Source organism: Rhinoderma darwinii, chromosome 2 (genome assembly GCF_050947455.1).
Source record: "Rhinoderma darwinii isolate aRhiDar2 chromosome 2, aRhiDar2.hap1, whole genome shotgun sequence".
NCBI lineage: Eukaryota > Metazoa > Chordata > Amphibia > Anura > Rhinodermatidae > Rhinoderma > Rhinoderma darwinii.
In genome coordinates this window covers 59,789,883-59,809,502 of record NC_134688.1, presented here as the reverse complement: position 1 = coordinate 59,809,502, position 19,620 = coordinate 59,789,883, and the positions used below count along the sequence as shown (strand labels likewise).

The window sequence follows — 19,620 nt, the reverse complement described above, 5'->3', positions numbered from 1 at the left end:
TTTAGATTTTACGGTAAAAAACGACATACTTCATTCTACCGGTCAATACGACTACGGAGAAACCACATTTATATAGTTATCTTCGTGTTTTACTGCTTTTACAAGGAAAAAAAACGAATTGTTAAAAATAACAATAATAAAAAATTCGTTTTGAGTCGCCATATTCTGAAAGGCATCATTTTTTTATTTTTCCGTTGATTGAGCGGTATGAGGGCTTATTTTTTGCAAGACGAGCTCTGGTTTCTATTGGTAGCATTTTTGCGACTTTTTGATCACTTTTTATTCCATTTTTTATCTGAGATCAAATGACCAAAATTCAGAGATTCCGGCATTAAATTTTTTATCTTTTTACGGCGTTTACAGTGTAGGTTAAATAATGTTATATTGTAATAGTTCAGTTATGTTATTTTTTTGTTTTACATTGCGTTTCGGGTAAATTGGGGAAAACGTTTTTTTTTTATTTGGAATATTTTTATTTCTCGGTACATATTAACCCCTTAACGACATGTGACGTACTGGTAAGCGGTAGCCGTCAAGGGAAAGTATGGCTAAGCTCGCTCCACATTGCGCGGGTGACGGTTATAGCTGACAACTCACTGCAACAGTCGGAATCAAAGATCACTTTGATTCCGCCCGTTTAACACCTTAAATGTTGCGGCATTTAAATTGTTAGAATCGGGGCGCCCCCTCAAAACACGGCATCGTGCCTCCCCCCCCCGTGACGGGGTCGGCCGGTGATGACAGTTGTCATGGCAGCCTGGGGGCCTAATGAAGACCCCAGGTCTGCCATCTTTGTTCTCCTTTGAACGGCTTCAAAGGAGACAGTCAGAATCACGATATACTGCAATACATTGGTATTGCAGTATATCATGCAAGCGATCCAACGATCGCTGCTTCAAGTCCGCTAGGGGTACTAATAAAAAAAGTAAAAACGGGTAAATAAAGATTTTTATAATGTTGCAAAAAAAATAAAATATTAAAAGTTCAAAAAAAGCCACTTTTGGCCATTTTCCCCCCTAAAGCAATGTTAAAAAAAGAATAGTTAACATAACAGGTATCGCCGCGTCCGTAAAAGTCAGAAATACCACAATATAGCGTTATTTAACCCGCTCGGTAAACGATGTAAAAAAAAATAATAATATAGAAAACATGCAAATTGCTGTTTTTGGTCACCTTAGCTCTAAAAAAAAAAAAGGAATGAAAAGAGATCAAAATGTGGCATGTACCCCAAAATTGTATTGTGAAAACTACAGCTCGCCCCACAAAATTAAAGCCCGCAACCCTCTAAATTGAAAAATAAAAAAGTTATGGCTCTCAGAATATGGCGACACTAAACATTTTTTTTTTAGCAAATAGTTTTATTTTTTTAAAAGTGGTAAAACATATAGAACACATAGAACAAAACATATACATTTTGTATCACCGTAATCGTCCCAACCTGTAGAATAAGGTGAACATGTAGTTTTTACCGCCTGATGGACGCCGTAAAAACAAAACCCACCAAAATATGGTGTAATCGCTGTTTTTTTAACATTTCACACCACAAATTATTTCAGATTCTCAGTACAATATGCGATATAATAAAAAAACTTTATTTAACTGTGTTAAAAAAAATTTATAAGTCCCCCTAGGGGACTTGAACCAGCGATCATTGCATCACTTGCACAATATATATATCGTGTACAGTATATCGTGATTCTGACAGGATCTTATTAAGCACTTCAGAGGTGTACAATGATGGCAGACCTAGCGGCCTTCATTAGGCCCCCAGGCTGCCTTGCCATGCGTCGCCAGGGGGGTATGGAATGTCAGATAAGGGGTTAAACGAGCGACACGCTTATTCTATGGAGCGGACTCAGCCCTGTGAGCACGCTCCATGCTCCCCCACCTGACCTCCACTGTATATATTGGGCAGATGTCGGGAAGGGGTTAAAGGGGTTCTCTGGGATATTTCTTATATTATTTAGCCTTCTAGGGCTGGGTTCACACGACCATGTTACGTCCGTAAAGGACGGAACGTATTTCGGCCGCAAGTCCCAGACCGAACACAGTGCAGGGAGCCGGGCTCCTAGCATCATACTTATGTACGACACTAGGAGTCCCTGCCTCTCCGTGGAACTACTGTCCCGTACTGAAAACATGATTACAGTACGGGACAGTTGTCTGGCAGAGAGGCAGGGACTCCTAGCATCGTACAGAACTATGATGCTAGGATCCCGGCTCCCTGCGGTGTGTTCCTTCCGGGACTTGCGGCCGAAATACGTTCCGTCCTTTACGGACCGAACATGTTCGTGTGAATCCAGCCTTAATCTTAAATATTAAGATGGCTTTGTAATACAATGTTTGTTAAAAAATCTCCCTCCGGCGCCCACTGAACTGACGCCACCTGCATAAAAACATTGTCAGAACAGCCCGTGGTGCGCCAAATTTATTAGGACGCATGTGCCTCTTAATATATTTGTTGCATCTTACTGCAAAGCACAAAGAATGCCCCCAATTTGTGTTTGCGGTGTAAATTTATCCTATAGATTGAATATTCGGTGATAATGGGGAGTAAGTAAAACATTCTTAGAAATTAATCTCAGGATTGGAGATGTTATATTAAAGGGGTTTTCCCATAATCACTATTTATCAGCTATCCACAGGATAGGTGTTAAATATCTGATCGGCGGGTGTCCGACTGATGGGACCCCCACCGATCACAAGAACGGGCTTACCTTGCCGTTCCTGGGAGCCCCATAGGAATGGAGCGGTAGTGCAGATGCTCGACCACCTCTCCACTCATTTCTATGGGGCTGCCGAGTGCTATCTTTGGCAGCCCCAGAGAAATGAAAGGTGCGGTGGCCGAGCATGCGCACTAGCGCCCCTTATGACGGAAGCAATACTATGGACCCTTGCAAAACGGTAACAAATGGAAACCATTTGCATCGGATCCGTCACCATTGAAATCAATGGTGATACAAAAGGAAACCTATGGTTTCCGTTTGTTTCAGTAAGGATTCCGTTCATGGGCTCCCCTGTGGAAAGCTCCGACAGAACCCATGAATGGAGCCCTGATGCAGATGTGAACGAAGCCTTAACGGATCCGTTGAAATAAAAATAGACGGACAGACTGACTGATGCCAGACTGAATGGAACGGCAGGTAAAATATGTCTGTTTTGGACGTATCAGTTTACCAGATCCGTCCAAAAAACTGACTCTTTTCTTTCCGTTTGTGTCAGCTTGTCATCAGTTATAGTCCGTTTTTAACGGATCAATTTTTATTTTTTCATCTTTCTTGCTTTCATTTTTAGTCTGTGCATGTGCAGAAAAAAAACCTGATCCGTTAAACGCCATGCATAACGGATAAAAACGGATGCCATATCAGTTTGTAACTGTCATCCATTGACTTCAATGTTAAAAAAAAACGGAAAGGTCTTTTCCGTCAGGTTTCTGTAATTTTTGACTAAAACAATAGCGCAGCAGACTACGGTATTGCTTCAGTTAAAAAAAACGGAAACCTCACGGAACGGAGCCTAACTGAGCACAACTGATTTAAAAATAAAACCCATTGAAATCAATGTTTTTTTGGACTGAAACGTTTACCTCCGTTCTTGACGAATCCACAAAATCGGAAGGCACAACGCAGATGTGAACGAAGTCTTAAAGAGGATCTGTCCGCTCCCTTGTCCTGTGTATTCTAGAAAGAATACTTGCATTCCCCATAGACTCCCTATGCACTCTGACACTATCCAATCCCTGCTGACAGTATCAGATGATGTAGGGACATACCCTAATGACAAGGGAAATAGTAACGCCCAGTTATCAATTTATTTATACATTTCCAGGAGGAATAACAGAGGAATTGCATAACGCAGAGTTCTAAGAAAAGATGCTCCCGCATTGTTATCTCATGGGGAATGCAAGTATTTATAGTAGGGACTTAAATGTATAACCAGCAGTTTATTCAATGAGTCACACCGGAGCATCTCAAGAGTATGGCGGTCTAGCACTGTCTTCAGGGGGCCCACATCATTTGTTGTTAGCGGGGGTTACAAACACATTTGGTGCTCTGCTTATCAAACAGCACTTGTAATGGATCTGCCAGGCACTACGTCTGTGGAGACTCCCAGGGTTAATCAGTCGACACCTGAGGCCAGACCTCTTAGACTGACACCGGCTCCCACCAATCAGGGTGGCAGGCTCAGGAGTGGGAGAGCCTATCGCGGCCTGGTCAGTCAGAGTTAGCTCCGCCCCCTGTCCATTTATACCTGCAGTTTTCTCTTCCTCATTGCTTGTTATTCTTTTGGATTCCTGGCCCCACTGCTGCTTGCTCCAGCCTGCTTCTGCCGTGCTTCTGCCTTGCTGCAGTTCCCCTTGTCTTGCTTTGCTTTGCCCCTGGCTTGCTTCTGTCTCCGTGCCCGCTCGGGTTACTCACTTCGTCCTGGTCCTGACTGTTCGTTCGCCGCTCCGTTTCCTCGTGGCGTTCCGTGGCTACTGCCCCTTCCCTTGCGTGTTCCCTGTTTGTTTTCCTGTGCACTTAGACAGCGTAGGGACCGCCGCCCAGTTGTACCTCGTCGCCTAGGGCGGGTCGTTGCAAGTAGGCAGGGACAGGGCGGTGGGTAGATTAGGGCTCACTTTCCCTTCACCTCCTTCCTGCCATCACAGAATAACAAGCCCTTACCTAGTCTACCATTTCTCCTACGCTGTCGCTATCATGGACCCCCTTGAGACCCTGACCCAGCAGATGCAGGGCCTCTCCCTACAGGTCCAGGCCCTGGCCCAAGGGGTTGGGCGCACCACCTCACCTCTAGAACCCGACCTCAAGTTACCTGACCGGTTTTCAGGGGACCGTAAGACGTTTCTCTCCTTCCGGGAGAGTTGCAGACTATATTTCCGACTTAAGCCCCACTCCTCAGGTTCCGAGAACCAGCGGGTGGGTATCATCATATCCCGACTCCAGGAAGGGCCCCAAGAGTGGGCCTTCTCCTTGGCTCCTGACGCCCCTGAACTTTCCTCTGTTGATCGTTTTTTCTCTGCCCTCGGACTCATTTACGACGAGACTGACAGGACTGCTTTAGCCGAGAGTCAGCTGGTGACCTTACGTCAGGGTAGGAGACCGGTTGAGGAATACTGTTCTGATTTTAGGAAGTGGTGCGTAGCTTCTCAGTGGAACGATCCGGCCCTAAGGTGCCAGTTTAGGTTAGGATTATCTGACGCCCTGAAGGATCTGCTGGTTAGTTACCCCTCGTCTGACTCCCTTGACCAGGTTATGGCCCTAGCAGTACGACTTGACCGACGTCTCAGGGAACGTCAGCTAGAACGCTTCAGTGTGCTCCCCTCTGACTTTTCTGCGATCCCCCCCGAGGTCCCGCCTCCTCGCCCCTCCACGGAGGACTCGGAGGTACCCATGCAACTCGGGGCCTCCATGTCCCCTCGACAACGTAGGGAGTTTCGCAGAATGAACGGTCTCTGCTTCTACTGTGGGGACGACAAGCATCTACTGAACACCTGTCCCAGGCGCAAGAATAAGAAGCCGGAAAACCTTCCGCGCCTAAGTGATCATCGGGGAGGTCACTTGGGCGCACAGGTATTTCCCGTTAATGTGAAACGCAATAAAATTTTGCTTCCCTTTCAGGTCTCGTTTGCTGGCCGGTCTGCCACGGGCAGTGCTTTCGTGGATTCTGGTTCATCTGCTAATATCATGTCTGTGGAATTTGCTATGTCTCTAAAGATGCCTTGTATTGATTTACCTTATCCTATCCCTGTAGTAGGTATCGACTCGACTCCCCTTGCTAATGGTTATTTTACTCAGCATACTCCTGTTTTTGAACTCCTTGTTGGCTCCATGCATTTGGAGCAGTGCTCTGTACTGGTGATGCAGGGATTATCGTCTGATCTGGTATTAGGTCTTCCCTGGTTGCAGTTGCATAATCCCACGTTTGATTGGAATACTGGGGATCTCACCAAATGGGGTAATGAATGTCTTACGTCATGTCTCTCTGTTAACTCTATTTCTCCCCGGGAGGAGGTAAACACGCTTCCTGAGTTTGTTCAGGACTTCGCCGATGTGTTTTCTAAGGAGGCCTCCGAGGTGTTGCCCCCCCATAGAGATTACGATTGCGCTATCGATTTGGTGCCTGGTGCCAAGCTTCCTAAGGGTAGGATATTTAATCTTTCATGTCCTGAACGTGAAGCCATGAGGGTGTATATCCAGGAATGCCTGGCCAAGGGTTTCATTCGCCCCTCGACTTCTCCTGTAGGTGCTGGCTTCTTCTTCGTGGGGAAGAAGGATGGTGGTCTTAGGCCGTGCATTGATTATCGTAACCTGAATAAGGTCACTGTAAGGAACCAGTACCCACTTCCTTTGATTCCGGATCTTTTTAATCAGGTTCAGGGAGCCCAATGGTTTTCTAAGTTCGATCTACGGGGGGCATATAACCTTATCCGCATCAAAGAGGGGGATGAGTGGAAAACTGCGTTCAACACACCCGAGGGTCATTTCGAATACCTGGTCATGCCCTTTGGGTTGTGTAATGCCCCTGCTGTCTTCCAGAATTTTATTAATGAAATCCTGAGAGAGTACCTGGGTAATTTTCTTGTTGTGTACCTTGATGACATACTGGTGTTTTCCAAGGACTGGTCCTCTCACGTGGAGCATGTCAGGAAGGTGCTCCAGGTCCTTCGGGAGAATAATCTGTTTGCTAAGACTGAAAAATGTGTCTTTGGGGTACAGGAGATACCATTTTTAGGGCAAATCCTCACTCCTCATGAATTCCGCATGGACCCTGCCAAGGTTCAAGCTGTGGCGGAATGGGTCCAACCTGCCTCCCTTAAGGCGTTACAGTGTTTTTTAGGGTTCGCCAACTATTACAGGAGATTTATTGCCAACTTCTCGGTCGTCGCTAAGCCTCTTACGGACCTTACCCGCAAGGGTGCTGATGTCCTCCATTGGCCCCCTGAGGCCGTCCAGGCCTTTGAGACTCTCAAGAAGTGCTTTATCTCGGCCCCCGTGCTGATTCAGCCCAACCAAGAGGAGCCATTTATTGTGGAGGTTGACGCTTCCGAGGTGGGAGTGGGGGCCGTCTTGTCCCAGGGTACCAGCTCCCTCACCCATCTCCGCCCCTGTGCTTACTTCTCTAGGAAGTTTTCGCCCACGGAGAGTAACTATGATATTGGCAACCGCGAACTTCTAGCCATTAAATGGGCTTTTGAGGAGTGGCGGCACTTCCTGGAGGGGGCCAGACACCAGGTAACGGTCCTTACGGATCACAAGAATCTGGTTTTCCTAGAATCGGCCCGGAGGCTTAATCCTAGACAAGCTCGGTGGGCACTATTCTTTACCAGATTTAATTTCTTGGTTACCTATAGGGCTGGGTCCAAGAATATTAAGGCTGATGCTCTGTCACGTAGTTTCATGGCCAATCCTCCTTCCGAGAAGGATCCCGCTTGTATTTTACCCCCTGGTATAATCGTCTCTGCCACGGATTCTGATTTAGCTTCTGATATCGCGGCTGATCAGGGTGCAGCTCCCGGGAACGCCCCTGGGGACAAACTGTTTGTTCCCCTGCAATACCGGCTGAGGGTACTCAGGGAAAACCATGACTCCGCTCTATCTGGTCATCCTGGCATCTTGGGCACCAAACACCTCATTACCAGAAACTATTGGTGGCCTGGGTTGCCTAAAGATGTTAGGGCTTACGTCGCCGCTTGTGAGGTTTGCGCTAGGTCCAAAACCCCTAGGTCCCGACCTGCGGGCCTACTACGTCCCTTGCCCATTCCCCAGAGACCTTGGACCCATATCTCCATGGATTTTATCACCGATTTGCCTCCATCTCAGGGCAAGTCGGTGGTGTGGGTGGTAGTCGACCGCTTCAGCAAGATGTGCCACTTTGTGCCCCTTAAGAAGCTACCTAACGCCAAGACGTTAGCTTCTTTGTTTGTGAAGCACATCCTGCGTCTCCATGGGGCCCCAGTCAATATCGTTTCGGACAGAGGGGTACAATTTGTTTCCTTATTTTGGAGAGCCTTTTGTAAAAAGTTGGAGATTGATCTGTCCTTCTCCTCCGCCTTCCATCCCGAAACTAACGGCCAAACGGAAAGGACCAACCAATCCCTGGAACAATATTTAAGGTGTTTCATCTCTGACTGTCAATTCGATTGGGTCTCATTCCTTCCCCTTGCTGAATTTTCCCTGAATAACCGGGTCAGTAACTCGTCAGGGGTCTCCCCGTTTTTCTGTAATTTCGGGTTTAACCCAAGGTTCTCCTCCGTCTCCCCTGGTTGTTCCAATAATCCTGAGGTAGAGGATGTTCATCGGGAACTGTGCACTGTCTGGGCCCAGGTTCAGAAGAACCTAGAGGCGTCCCAGAGCGCACAAAAGATTCAGGCAGATAGTAGACGTTCTGCTAACCCCCGGTTTGTCGTCGGGGATTTGGTCTGGTTGTCGTCCAGGAACTTGCGCCTTAAGGTCTCGTCCAGGAAGTTTGCTCCCCGATTTATTGGGCCTTATAAGGTCATTGAAGTCCTCAACCCTGTATCCTTCCGTCTGGAGCTGCCCCCATCCTTCCGCATACACGACGTCTTTCATGCCTCCCTCCTTAAACGCTGCTCCCCGTCCTGGTCCCCCTCTAGGAAACCTCCTGTTCCCGTTCTCACCCCTGAGGGGGTGGAATTCGAGGTGGCCAAGATTGTGGACAGTAGGATGATCCAGGGCTCCCTCCAGTACCTGGTCCATTGGAGAGGATACGGGCCGGAGGAGAGGACTTGGGTACCTGCTCGAGATGTTCACGCTGGGGTATTGGTCAGGAGGTTCCACCTTCTCTTCCCCACTAAACCGGGTCCTCTTAGTAAGGGTCCGGTGGCCCCTCATAAAAGGGGGAGTACTGTAATGGATCTGCCAGGCACTACGTCTGTGGAGACTCCCAGGGTTAATCAGTCGACACCTGAGGCCAGACCTCTTAGACTGACACCGGCTCCCACCAATCAGGGTGGCAGGCTCAGGAGTGGGAGAGCCTATCGCGGCCTGGTCAGTCAGAGTTAGCTCCGCCCCCTGTCCATTTATACCTGCAGTTTTCTCTTCCTCATTGCTTGTTATTCTTTTGGATTCCTGGCCCCACTGCTGCTTGCTCCAGCCTGCTTCTGCCGTGCTTCTGCCTTGCTGCAGTTCCCCTTGTCTTGCTTTGCTTTGCCCCTGGCTTGCTTCTGTCTCCGTGCCCGCTCGGGTTACTCACTTCGTCCTGGTCCTGACTGTTCGTTCGCCGCTCCGTTTCCTCGTGGCGTTCCGTGGCTACTGCCCCTTCCCTTGCGTGTTCCCTGTTTGTTTTCCTGTGCACTTAGACAGCGTAGGGACCGCCGCCCAGTTGTACCTCGTCGCCTAGGGCGGGTCGTTGCAAGTAGGCAGGGACAGGGCGGTGGGTAGATTAGGGCTCACTTTCCCTTCACCTCCTTCCTGCCATCACAGCACTGCTAAAAAACGCCTCACTGAATAATTGCAGCAGGAATATTCATGTTACCGGAGTTTCCCTTTAATAACTAATTGGCAGGTTTTATGTTGGTCCCTTCCAACTTTCTATTCTGCTTGGTGAAGGAGCTTGAATACCAATATCAATCGACACTGTGACAGTTCCAAGACATCTGAAACATCTACACAAGGACCTACTCAATATGTTCATGTGTTTTTTTTTTAAAGAATTCTTCTTCCATTAATAAACATTCAAAATACACAGGAACAGCCATAGCAAATCAAATCCGTCCCGTGGACAATTTCCTAGTTATATTTGCATTTTGAATATTAATTCTTCATCGTGTCATCAGATTATTTGACCTCACATGTCCTTCAGGGTGTTGAGAATACAATACCCCATATATCTTATTATCAGTTATCATTTAAAGGCTATATAAATCTTTGAAAGTGATTTTCATATATATATATATATATATATATATATATATACACATATACACATATACAGGGTGGGCCATTTATATGGATACACCTAAATAAAATGGGAATGGTTGGTGATATTAACTTCCTGTTTGTGGCACATTAGTATATGGGAGGGGGGAAACTTTTCAAGCTGAGTGTTGACCATGGCGGCCATTTTTAAGTCGGCCATTTTGTATCCAACTTTAGTTTTTTCAATGGGAAGAGGGTCATGCGATACATCAAACTTATCGAGAATTTCACAAGAAAAACAATGGTGTGCTTGGTTTTAACGTTACTTTATTCTTTCATGAGTTATTTACAAGTTTCTGACCACTTATAAAATGTGTTCAAAGGGCTGCCCATTGTGTTGGATTGTCAATGCAACCCTCTTCTCCCACTCTTCACACACTGATAGCAACACCACAGAAGAAATGCCTCCCGATCTGACCTCCATAGACTTTTATCTTTGGGGTCATCTGAAGGCAATTGTCTATGCTGTGAAGATACGAGATGTGCAGCAACTGAAACTACGGATACTGGAAGCCTGTGCTAGCATTTCTTCTGTGGTGTTGCTATCAGTGTGTGAAGAGTGGGAGAAGAGGGTTGCATTGACAATCCAACACAATGGGCAGCCCTTTGAACACATTTTATAAGTGGTCAGAAACTTGTAAATAACTCATGAAAGAATAAAGTAACGTTAAAACCAAGCACACCATTGTTTTTCTTGTGAAATTCTTGATAAGTTTGATGTGTCGCATGACCCTCTTCCCATTGAAAAAACTAAAGGTGGATACAAAATGGCCGACTTCAAAATGGCTGCCATGGTCAACACCCAGCTTGAAAAGTTTCCGCCCTCCCATATACTAATGTGCCACAAACAGGAAGTTAATATCACCAACCATTCCCATTTTATTTAGGTGTATCCATATAAATGGCCCACCCTGTGTGTGTATATATATATATATATATATATTAAAAAAACGTCAGTCAGTGTGTTTGGTGCAACGTTCAAATGTAGTTTTATTTAAAATAAAAATCTTTTTACTTTTAGAGATACAGCAGCTTTGTATCCTGCACATAGAGCAGCCGTATCTTTCGCTAATCCGTCAGTCCCGCGGACCTGACCGGTGCAGTGTCAGCAGGTCCTCTGTGTCTCTGACACGCAGGATCCACCTGTAATCTATCGCATGGATTCAGCAAACGATACAGCTGCTCTGTATACAGTATACAAAGCAGCTGTATCTCAAAAAGTAAAAATAATTTTAATAAAAACTAATTTAAAAGCTGCACCAAACACACTGACTGATATTTTTATTAAAAAAATAAATAAATCACTTTCAAAAGTTTATGTTCACATCTAAATATTAAGTACAGTTTATATATAGATATGATGTAGCTTGACAAATAAATTACATGACTGGCCTAAGTTGAGTCATGCGCTATTTTACCTTTTATTCCCCTTTTCCACCCATCCACCAAATAAGGACACGTGAAAACCGAGGTTGGATGTGAAATGGCCACAGCAGCCGTTTATTAATTTACATCATTTTTTAAATGCAATTTAATCCGAAACATTCGGATAACTACTTTAGGAATTCAACCAAGGAATTCCTCCTATAATTCACATGACCCAACATGGGTCAGAATCATAAATAACAATCAACATTTTAACACTAAACAGAGCAGGGGAAGTCCTTGAAGCCATTTTTTTTTACAGATTTTACCTTTTAAGTTAGCCATCTGCAAACCACCACCAACTATTTACCTCCAGCCGTAAACCAGCTCGGAGGCACCGCTCACCTCTGCAGATGGCTCCAACCACCAGAAGACCACTTCAAAGGGATAACACCCTATGAAGTCTTCAAATGATATACCTTTTTGGGGGATGCATACACCCGATGCGACCCCCCCCACCATTTTGTACTGACCAATCTCAAGGACTCCCCCCGCCACAGCGAAACAGTCATTGAGCACCTTAAGCCTGTGAGTCCCTCCCAACCACCACCGCCCTCTCAATTCCTTCTGTTAAGGCCAGGCTCCACAGATCAATTCCAACCTCGGTCAAATGTACTCCATCACTCCGCCAATAATTTCCGACTCCAGACTCCAAATCCCTATGTCGAACACAAATGCCCCCGTTCTTGGCAACTAAACGTGACACCGCCCGGTTTACTTTGATGCGGGCTTTATTAACCCTCTCCACTGATCTTGCCAAGCGCCAAAACTTCCTTGGAACTATGTCCGACCAAACAATAACTAATAACTAACGTGGATAAGATGCCCATAAACACAACAAATCGTGTTTTATATCCCGCACTAACTCGCGAAAAGGGCGCACCCCCAGATCGTTCCCCCCCACGTGTAACACCAAAACCTCCGGGACCCTATCTAACTGAGAGTATGTTTGAAACTCGGTCAATACCCGGCTCCATAACATACCTCGGAATCCCAGCCAATGTAAAACCGCATCTTGCCGCGGAATGCGAAGCTGACGGCCATCTGGGCGAACGTCTGCCCGCAGTGCCCCCCAGTGCACATAAGAGTGTCCTAACAGCCAAACTAAGCAGGGGCGATGATCTGAAATGAAAGGACAAGCAACCGCACATATAAGCCATCAAAACACAAGTTACAAACTCACAACAAATGAGGGCGCACGTAAGTCCTAAACCTATTGGACTCCCAACGGCCAATGCGACGCGCACCCTCGTCATCCAACCCCCAACGCCCAGCTTCAGTAGCCGCGCCGATCCTGAACGAGTGAGACGAGTAATACCCATACCCAACTCCAACCTCAGCCAAGCATTTTTTAAATACAGCACCAAATTGATACCTGGACAAAAACGAGCCATTCTCATGACGGAGCAATGGCGACTCAGGCACCCCACCCCGTGGCTTGAAAGCAACCATACAAGCAACCGGACACATCGCCGACCCCGGGAGGGCAAACAACACTATCCGCTTACCCCGTCCCACTTGATCAGTCTTGGACCGCCGCAAAAACAACTCGAGTCTATCCCCATATAGACCCACATCCGCCTGTCGCAATCCCCCAGCCCTCGCCGCACTAGGGGAAACCAACTCGCCAATTCTGAGGGCTCCAAAAAGCTCTAGGGAAAAAGTCAAATGAAACAACTCTACCTCATAAGGCGAATTACAAACAGCCCCCAGCGATGCGCCCAACGAACCAAGAAGGGTAAACGACACGGGTCGCCTCTACGATAACACCACTCCCATGTTATCGCAGTGGAAACTAACCTTTTTATCCCTGAGCCTGTCCCCCCAAATGGTCACTGCAACCACGATGGGGAACAGCTCGAGCAGGGCCAGATTCCGCATAAGACCACTGATCACCCAGCTGTCCGGCCAGTTCCCCGCATACCATTGACCTCCTGCATACGCGCCAAAACCACCGGACCCCGCCGCGTCAGTAAACAGCTTCAACTCGCTCATATCCTGTACCGGCGACATCCACAACGATCTACCATTATATTGCCCGAGAAACGCGTCCCTGACCTGCAGATCTGCCCTGTGTTCCACCCCAATCCTCACGAAATGATGGGATGCCCGGATACCCGCCGTCGCTGCCGCCAATCGCCTACTAAAAACTCTACCCATTGGCATAATACGTCAGGCAAAGTTCAACTTCCCCAGCAGAGACTGGAGATTGCGCAAAGTGATCTTCTTCAATCGGCAGGCACGCCTCGCCTCCTGATGCAATGGCAGTAATTTATCCTCAGGAAGCCTGCACTCCATTGCAACCGAATAAATTTTGATCCCTAAAAAACAGATGGTAGAGACCGGGCCCTCAGTTTTACCAGGCGCCAGAGGAATTCCAAAATCCGTTGCAACCTTCTGCAAGGAATACAATAAGTTACCGCAAACGGGAACCGCTAGGGCCGACGCACAAAAAATCGTCAAGATAATGTATTAACGAATCCACCCCAGCTACGCCCTTCGTCACCCATTCCACAAAGCTACTAAATGCCTCGAAGTATGCGCAAGAAAGGGAGCACCCCATTGGAAGACACCTATCAACATAAAACCCCCCATTCCAGAAGCAACCCAACAGCCGTTGGCTCTCCGGATGTACCGGCAGCAAACGAAAAGCTGCCTCAATGTCAGTTTTTGCCAACAACGCCCCAGGCCCCGCCTCACGCACTAACACCACTGCTTTGTCAAATGACGTGTAAACAACCGAGCATAAATCGTGATCTATCCCATCATTTACCGACGATCCCCTGGGAAAAGACAAATGTTGAATCAAACGGAATACATGGGGCTCCCGCTTCGGCACAATTCCCAAGGGGGATACGACTAGATTCTCTATCGGCGGCTCGACAAAAGGCCCGGCCATGCGACCCAACGAAACTTCCTTCAAAAGTTTTTCCGAAACGACCGCCGACTGCAAATAAGCCGACTTAAGATTGCGCCGTGTAACCGGAACCTCATACGGAGGAGGGGGAATAACAAAACCAAACAAAAACCCCTCATAAATTAACTTGGCTGCAACCCTATTTGGATATTCATTTAGATACGGGGCCATCCTTTCCACCCTCACCGGCGACAGCCCCTTGACCAACGGAGGAGGACTGAGTGCCCGACCGCTTCCCTTTTCGCATACATTTTGCAGCCCAATGCGAGGAGCCGTTGCACTCTGAACAGACATGCTTAAATGTACAAGTGGCCCCGAACTTACACTGGCCATCATTGAATTGCCAGCAAAACCCGAGTTTAGACCCAGAGCCCTGTCCGGACTGACTAGACTGACCTCCTTAGCCAACACTCCCGGGAAAGGACTGCTTAACCGGGGCCGTCACCCGCAACCAAAGCACAATATCCTTCTGATCCCACCGAATCGCCGGCTGGACCGCCTTCCGCTGGCGAAACTACTCATCATACCGCAACCACGCCTGACCCCCGTACGCCCGATGAGCCTCCCCGATGGCATCGAAATAACAAAACAACGCCGAGCAATTTTCAGGCGCCTTTTCCCCAATCACACTCGCCAAAATAGCAAAAGCTTGCGACCAATTGACGAACGTCTGCGGGATAAACCTATACCGCCGACGCTCCTCTTCCTCCTTCTTACTCTCATCCTGCTTGCCCTTATCCAAGTTGAAGTTCGCAAGCGGCAGAAGAGAAAAAATTTCCATGTACTCGTCCTTCCAAATCCGCTAACGAACCTCCTGTTTAAGGTGGGCCCCTAAAGGACCCTCAAAACAGACGTAAACCTCACCCCGAGCACGATCATCAAGCCGAATTCTATCCCCGTCCTTCTGCGCCTCGGGGACCGCGACTGCACATCACAAGGACCTTCCCAGACCACCGCCGGGGACCCCGCCGGAACTACAGGCGCCGCAGCCTTATCTAAGCGCCCGACTAACTCGCGCAAACAACCCACTAAATCTGATAAGCCATCGCGCCCGGCAACGCCACTACCGACAGCCGATACTTCCGCGCTCGCTGCCCCACCCCCAACACCCGACATGAAAATTGCTGGATACGACAAAGTAGGAGTTACGCACTCACCAGGCTGCCCAGGCGCTGTGTTCCCGGCAGCCGGAAAATTCTGACCGCGCTGCGACTCGTCCAGCTCTCCATCTTCCAGATCCTCCCTCGCACCGACATCTCCGACACGGGGACGCCGGCATGATGACAGAGGGGCCGGCGACCTGCTGCCTGACCGCAGGGACCCAGACTTCCGACCGAACCTGTTGCCTCGTCGTCATCGCTGATCTTGGCGTCCTCACCGAAGATCTCGAGGAAGCCTGCCCCCTGGCCGGCACATCACCATGCAGGGCGGCCGTGAACTGCACCCTGGACACTGCATCTGAAGGCGGTGGCGTAACAGGGAGCCCGGCCTGCGAATCCCTGTGAACCGCCGAGCCCCGTCGCGGCTGAGGATTCCTGCCAGGACGCAGGCCCTGGGAGGAGGCGGCCATCCCAGCAGCCTGGCCTGCAGCGTCCTTAGAAGGGCTCCCCCTGCGACGCCGGGCCCGCGGGACCACATCCGGACTCAACCGTTCAGGTGGGCGGGACCGCCGGGAGCGGCGGGGTGACCGGGCCTGAGCAGCCGCCGCTCCCGACGACGCCCTCTGCTTTATTTCAGCAGGGGCAGCAACTAGCAACTCTCCCCCCACCGCCATGTCACCATCGCCAGAGAGAGGGGCGGGGGAGGGGAGCGCATCCGGGCTAGCAACCGACACAGAGCGCCGAGCTCGGCGCGAAGACGGGCCCGCCTGAGGGATCCTGGCCAGCGCTGCCACCATCTCCTCCAGCCACCCCGGACCGTGGAACTCAGCTGCCGCGCGCAGCTGAGCGAGCATGCTGACTGGAGACGCCATTCACAGGTAAGCAGGGCAGTGGGAGCTAACTTTTTTACCTGTTATTCCTCCCGCTGCTTCTGGCTCAATGCCGAAAACAGCGTGAGGAACAGACACCGCACTCCAACTCCTCCCCTCTCCATCTCCTCTCTCTCGCTGCCTCCACTAACCCTTTCCCTCCTGATTGGCTAACCTTCCCTCCTATGGCAGTCATGGAGGCTTTCGCTTAAGCCCTCCGTGCTGCCGTCCAGCCTCGTCTTTACATATCTTGTACTGAGTTACAACCTCTGTTCTAGACCTGACTGCATTCAAAATTCTTTATTAGAAACCGTCGACAAGCATGTTGACAGACACACCCCCGACAGCTAAGCTATTCTCATAACATGTAGTAGGACAGTTCATTTTTTCCTACATTAAATGACTGTACAGTCCTAGATTACTCTTCCCAGAATGCAAGGAATCAGTATAAGATACCTAATACAATTAATACTATCTATGTATTCTTACTCAACTTTTATATACTTTAGAGGGGAAGGGTACCAAAAGACTTGGTGAAGTTTTCAACTATCTCTCTTGCTCCCCCCAATACCCTCAAAGCTAATCTACTTGGGGACTCCACCATTTTACTTGCTATCTTTATCTTTATAGTTGTCCTCATAATGAGTATGATGGGGAATCGGGCTGGACCCTGATATATAGTCTGTAATTTGTTAGCGGAAAGTAGCAGGAATTCTTACATCGCTGTTCATCACTTTTCATCCTCCCTGTCTGTTTCTGCAGGCAAAAGTATCTTAGTGGAGAAGTGCCCAGGTCATCAGGTCTTTGGCCTGCGTTTAGCATGTACACTGTGAAAGCTTCCGCCGTTCACGCTAATCGTGTCCATAAGGCTCCATTAGAGTCCTTTTGGCATCCGTCGAGCTGGTACACGACGGTATACCTTTTTTTTAAGCATGAAATAGCGTCCTACCGCGTGGTATAACTTTTTTAACATGGGTGCCTATAGGTGATAGATGCCACTGTATGGCATAGATTATAGGAAACCATTTACCATATACGTCTTGAGCTGTTCAAAAGCTTTACTTGACACATCCGTTAAACGGTTACTATAATAGTCTATGAGTGACGGGTGACTGTGATGGATTCCTAACACCCTTAGGCTGTACTGGTGTCCATTTAATGTATACTTCATAAAAAAGGTCATGAGAGTTATACATATCCGTTTAACATGTCCCATAATAGTCTATGGGTGATGGATGCCACTTTTAGGCATCCGTCACAGCCTATGTTTAAAGTATAAGTCCGGAGCGTTTCCTGGCATATACGCTAAATGTAGGCCAAACAACTTGATGTGAACCGGGCCTTAATGCTTGGAAATAGAGATCTCCATCCATTCCTGAGTTATTTTAGCTTTTGAGTGGATAGCCTTTTAAAGGGATACTGTTTATGTGACGATAAGTTATATATTAGGAACTTTATCGAATTATATCTCATAAAGTAACAAGTAAAATTGTGCATAAAGCTGTCCCAATGTAGATGTTCTTATAACTTATTTGGGTTAATCCTTGTAACATTAATATTATTTTCATTTCATTTTTTGCAGGAGGTCCAAAAACGAGCATCCCTGTTCTATACAACCCTGGATTTAAGTTCACTTATTCCAAGTCTGTTAATGGCATTAATCCTTGTGTCCTATGGCGATCAACATGGGCGCAAAGCATCATTGCTGCTGCCCTCCATAGGTGCCCTATTGACCATTAGTGGATACTGTTCATCCTCTTTCTTCGACCTTCCCCTTGAAATCTTATACGTGTCTTCTGTCTTCAGCGGATTCCTGGGAGGCTTTGCTACATTTATTGGAGGATCCTTTTCTTATATAGCGGACATAGCTAAAGACATGCAGAAAAAGAATATCCGCATAGCTTTTATTGACATGGTCCTTGGGGTGTCGAGTGGGGTGGCAGGGATCACATCTGGTTATATAATCAGAGCATTAGGATTTAAATGGTCTTTTGCCCTCCCAGCTTTTCTACACATCCTCAATATATTGTATATTCTTTTTATACTAGAAGAGACTGTGAAAAGGTCAGATTTTCAGCAGAATGTGCTGAGTAAAGAAGGCTTCAAGGAACTTTTCTCGGGAGTTTTTGTACTTTTTAAGCATGCATCGTGCAAGAAGCGGGTGGCCATTAGTCTACTCATGTTTGCTTTCATGTCATATTTGTTTGCAAACTTTGGCGCTGTGAGCCTCTTCACTCTTTATGAGTTGGACTCCCCTCTCTGTTGGGATCCTGTACTTGTTGGATGGGGATCAGCCCTGTCGACGTTCTGCTTCATTGGAAGTTTCCTAGGCGTTTTCTTGTTTACACGTTGCCTGAAAGATGCCTACATCGTCTTTATTGGGATAGCGTCTTGGATTGGAGGCGTTACTATGGCAGCCTTTGCCACCACAACAGTCACCATGATGTTAGGTAAGGTGGACTATATCTAATTTTAATGAAAATGTTGCAGCCCTCGTTGCCTTAGTGCTGCATAACACCAGCTGTGTAATGTGACAGTGTCCTGCATGGGAACGTAGCCCCAAGGTTAAAGGGGTTCTGTACTTATAATGATCGATGACATATCGCTAGAAAATGCCATAATTTGATCGTTGCAAGTCTGACCGCTGGGAAATACAGTGATCACAGAGACAAATAGACCACCAAGCGACTTAAACATTGTAAAAATTTGTCTTCATTTTAGCACACTATGGTATCCAAAATGGATTGCAATCAGTAAAGTTTGCCAATTTTTCAACTGGACAAATGTGACTAACCTTCAAAAAATATTGCCTACATTATCAAAAATAAAATTCTGCTTAAAGTGGTCATGCCCGCTCTCCTGACATGTCTGTTTTAGTAAATATTGGTATCTCCCATGAAATAACAGTTCTGAAGCATTTTTCCTTTGCATTGTGCAGTTCCTCGGTTAATTCTCCTGGAAATGTGTGAATAAAATTGACAATTGGCCATTACCATTCCCCTTGTCAAAAGGGTGTTACCCAACACCAGAGTTGTCAAACTCATTATCACCGAGCACCACATCAGCCTTATGGTTGCCTTCAAAGGGCCGATTGTAATGGTAAGACCGTATAAATGTAACAGCTCGCTTAACTATTACATTTATATTAAACCACAGTGCCCCAGATGGTAATAATGTTCCCTCAGTGCTTGACACAATAAAAGTGCCCCCTCAGTAACCATGTCCCCACACAGTAATAATGCCTCAATTGAGCCCCCACGCACATCCCCTGTAGATAACCCAACACACACCCTCTTATAGATAGCATCACACAGTCCCCCCTTGTACAGAGTGCCACACACAGCCCCCCTTGCACAGAGTGTCACACACAG

The 19,620-nt window shown here is 47.5% G+C and overlaps 1 protein-coding gene across 1 annotated transcript in view; it reads left to right on the top strand.

Moving 5' to 3' along the window:
• The window catches only part of SLC46A3 (solute carrier family 46 member 3), a 37,905-nt gene that overhangs the window by 8,056 nt on the left and 10,229 nt on the right, over window positions 1–19,620 (top strand). The window contains exon 3 of the mRNA XM_075851677.1: window positions 17,832–18,699. Within this exon, the coding sequence (XP_075707792.1) occupies window positions 17,832–18,699 (868 nt within the window). The remainder of the gene's footprint in view (window positions 1–17,831; window positions 18,700–19,620) is intronic.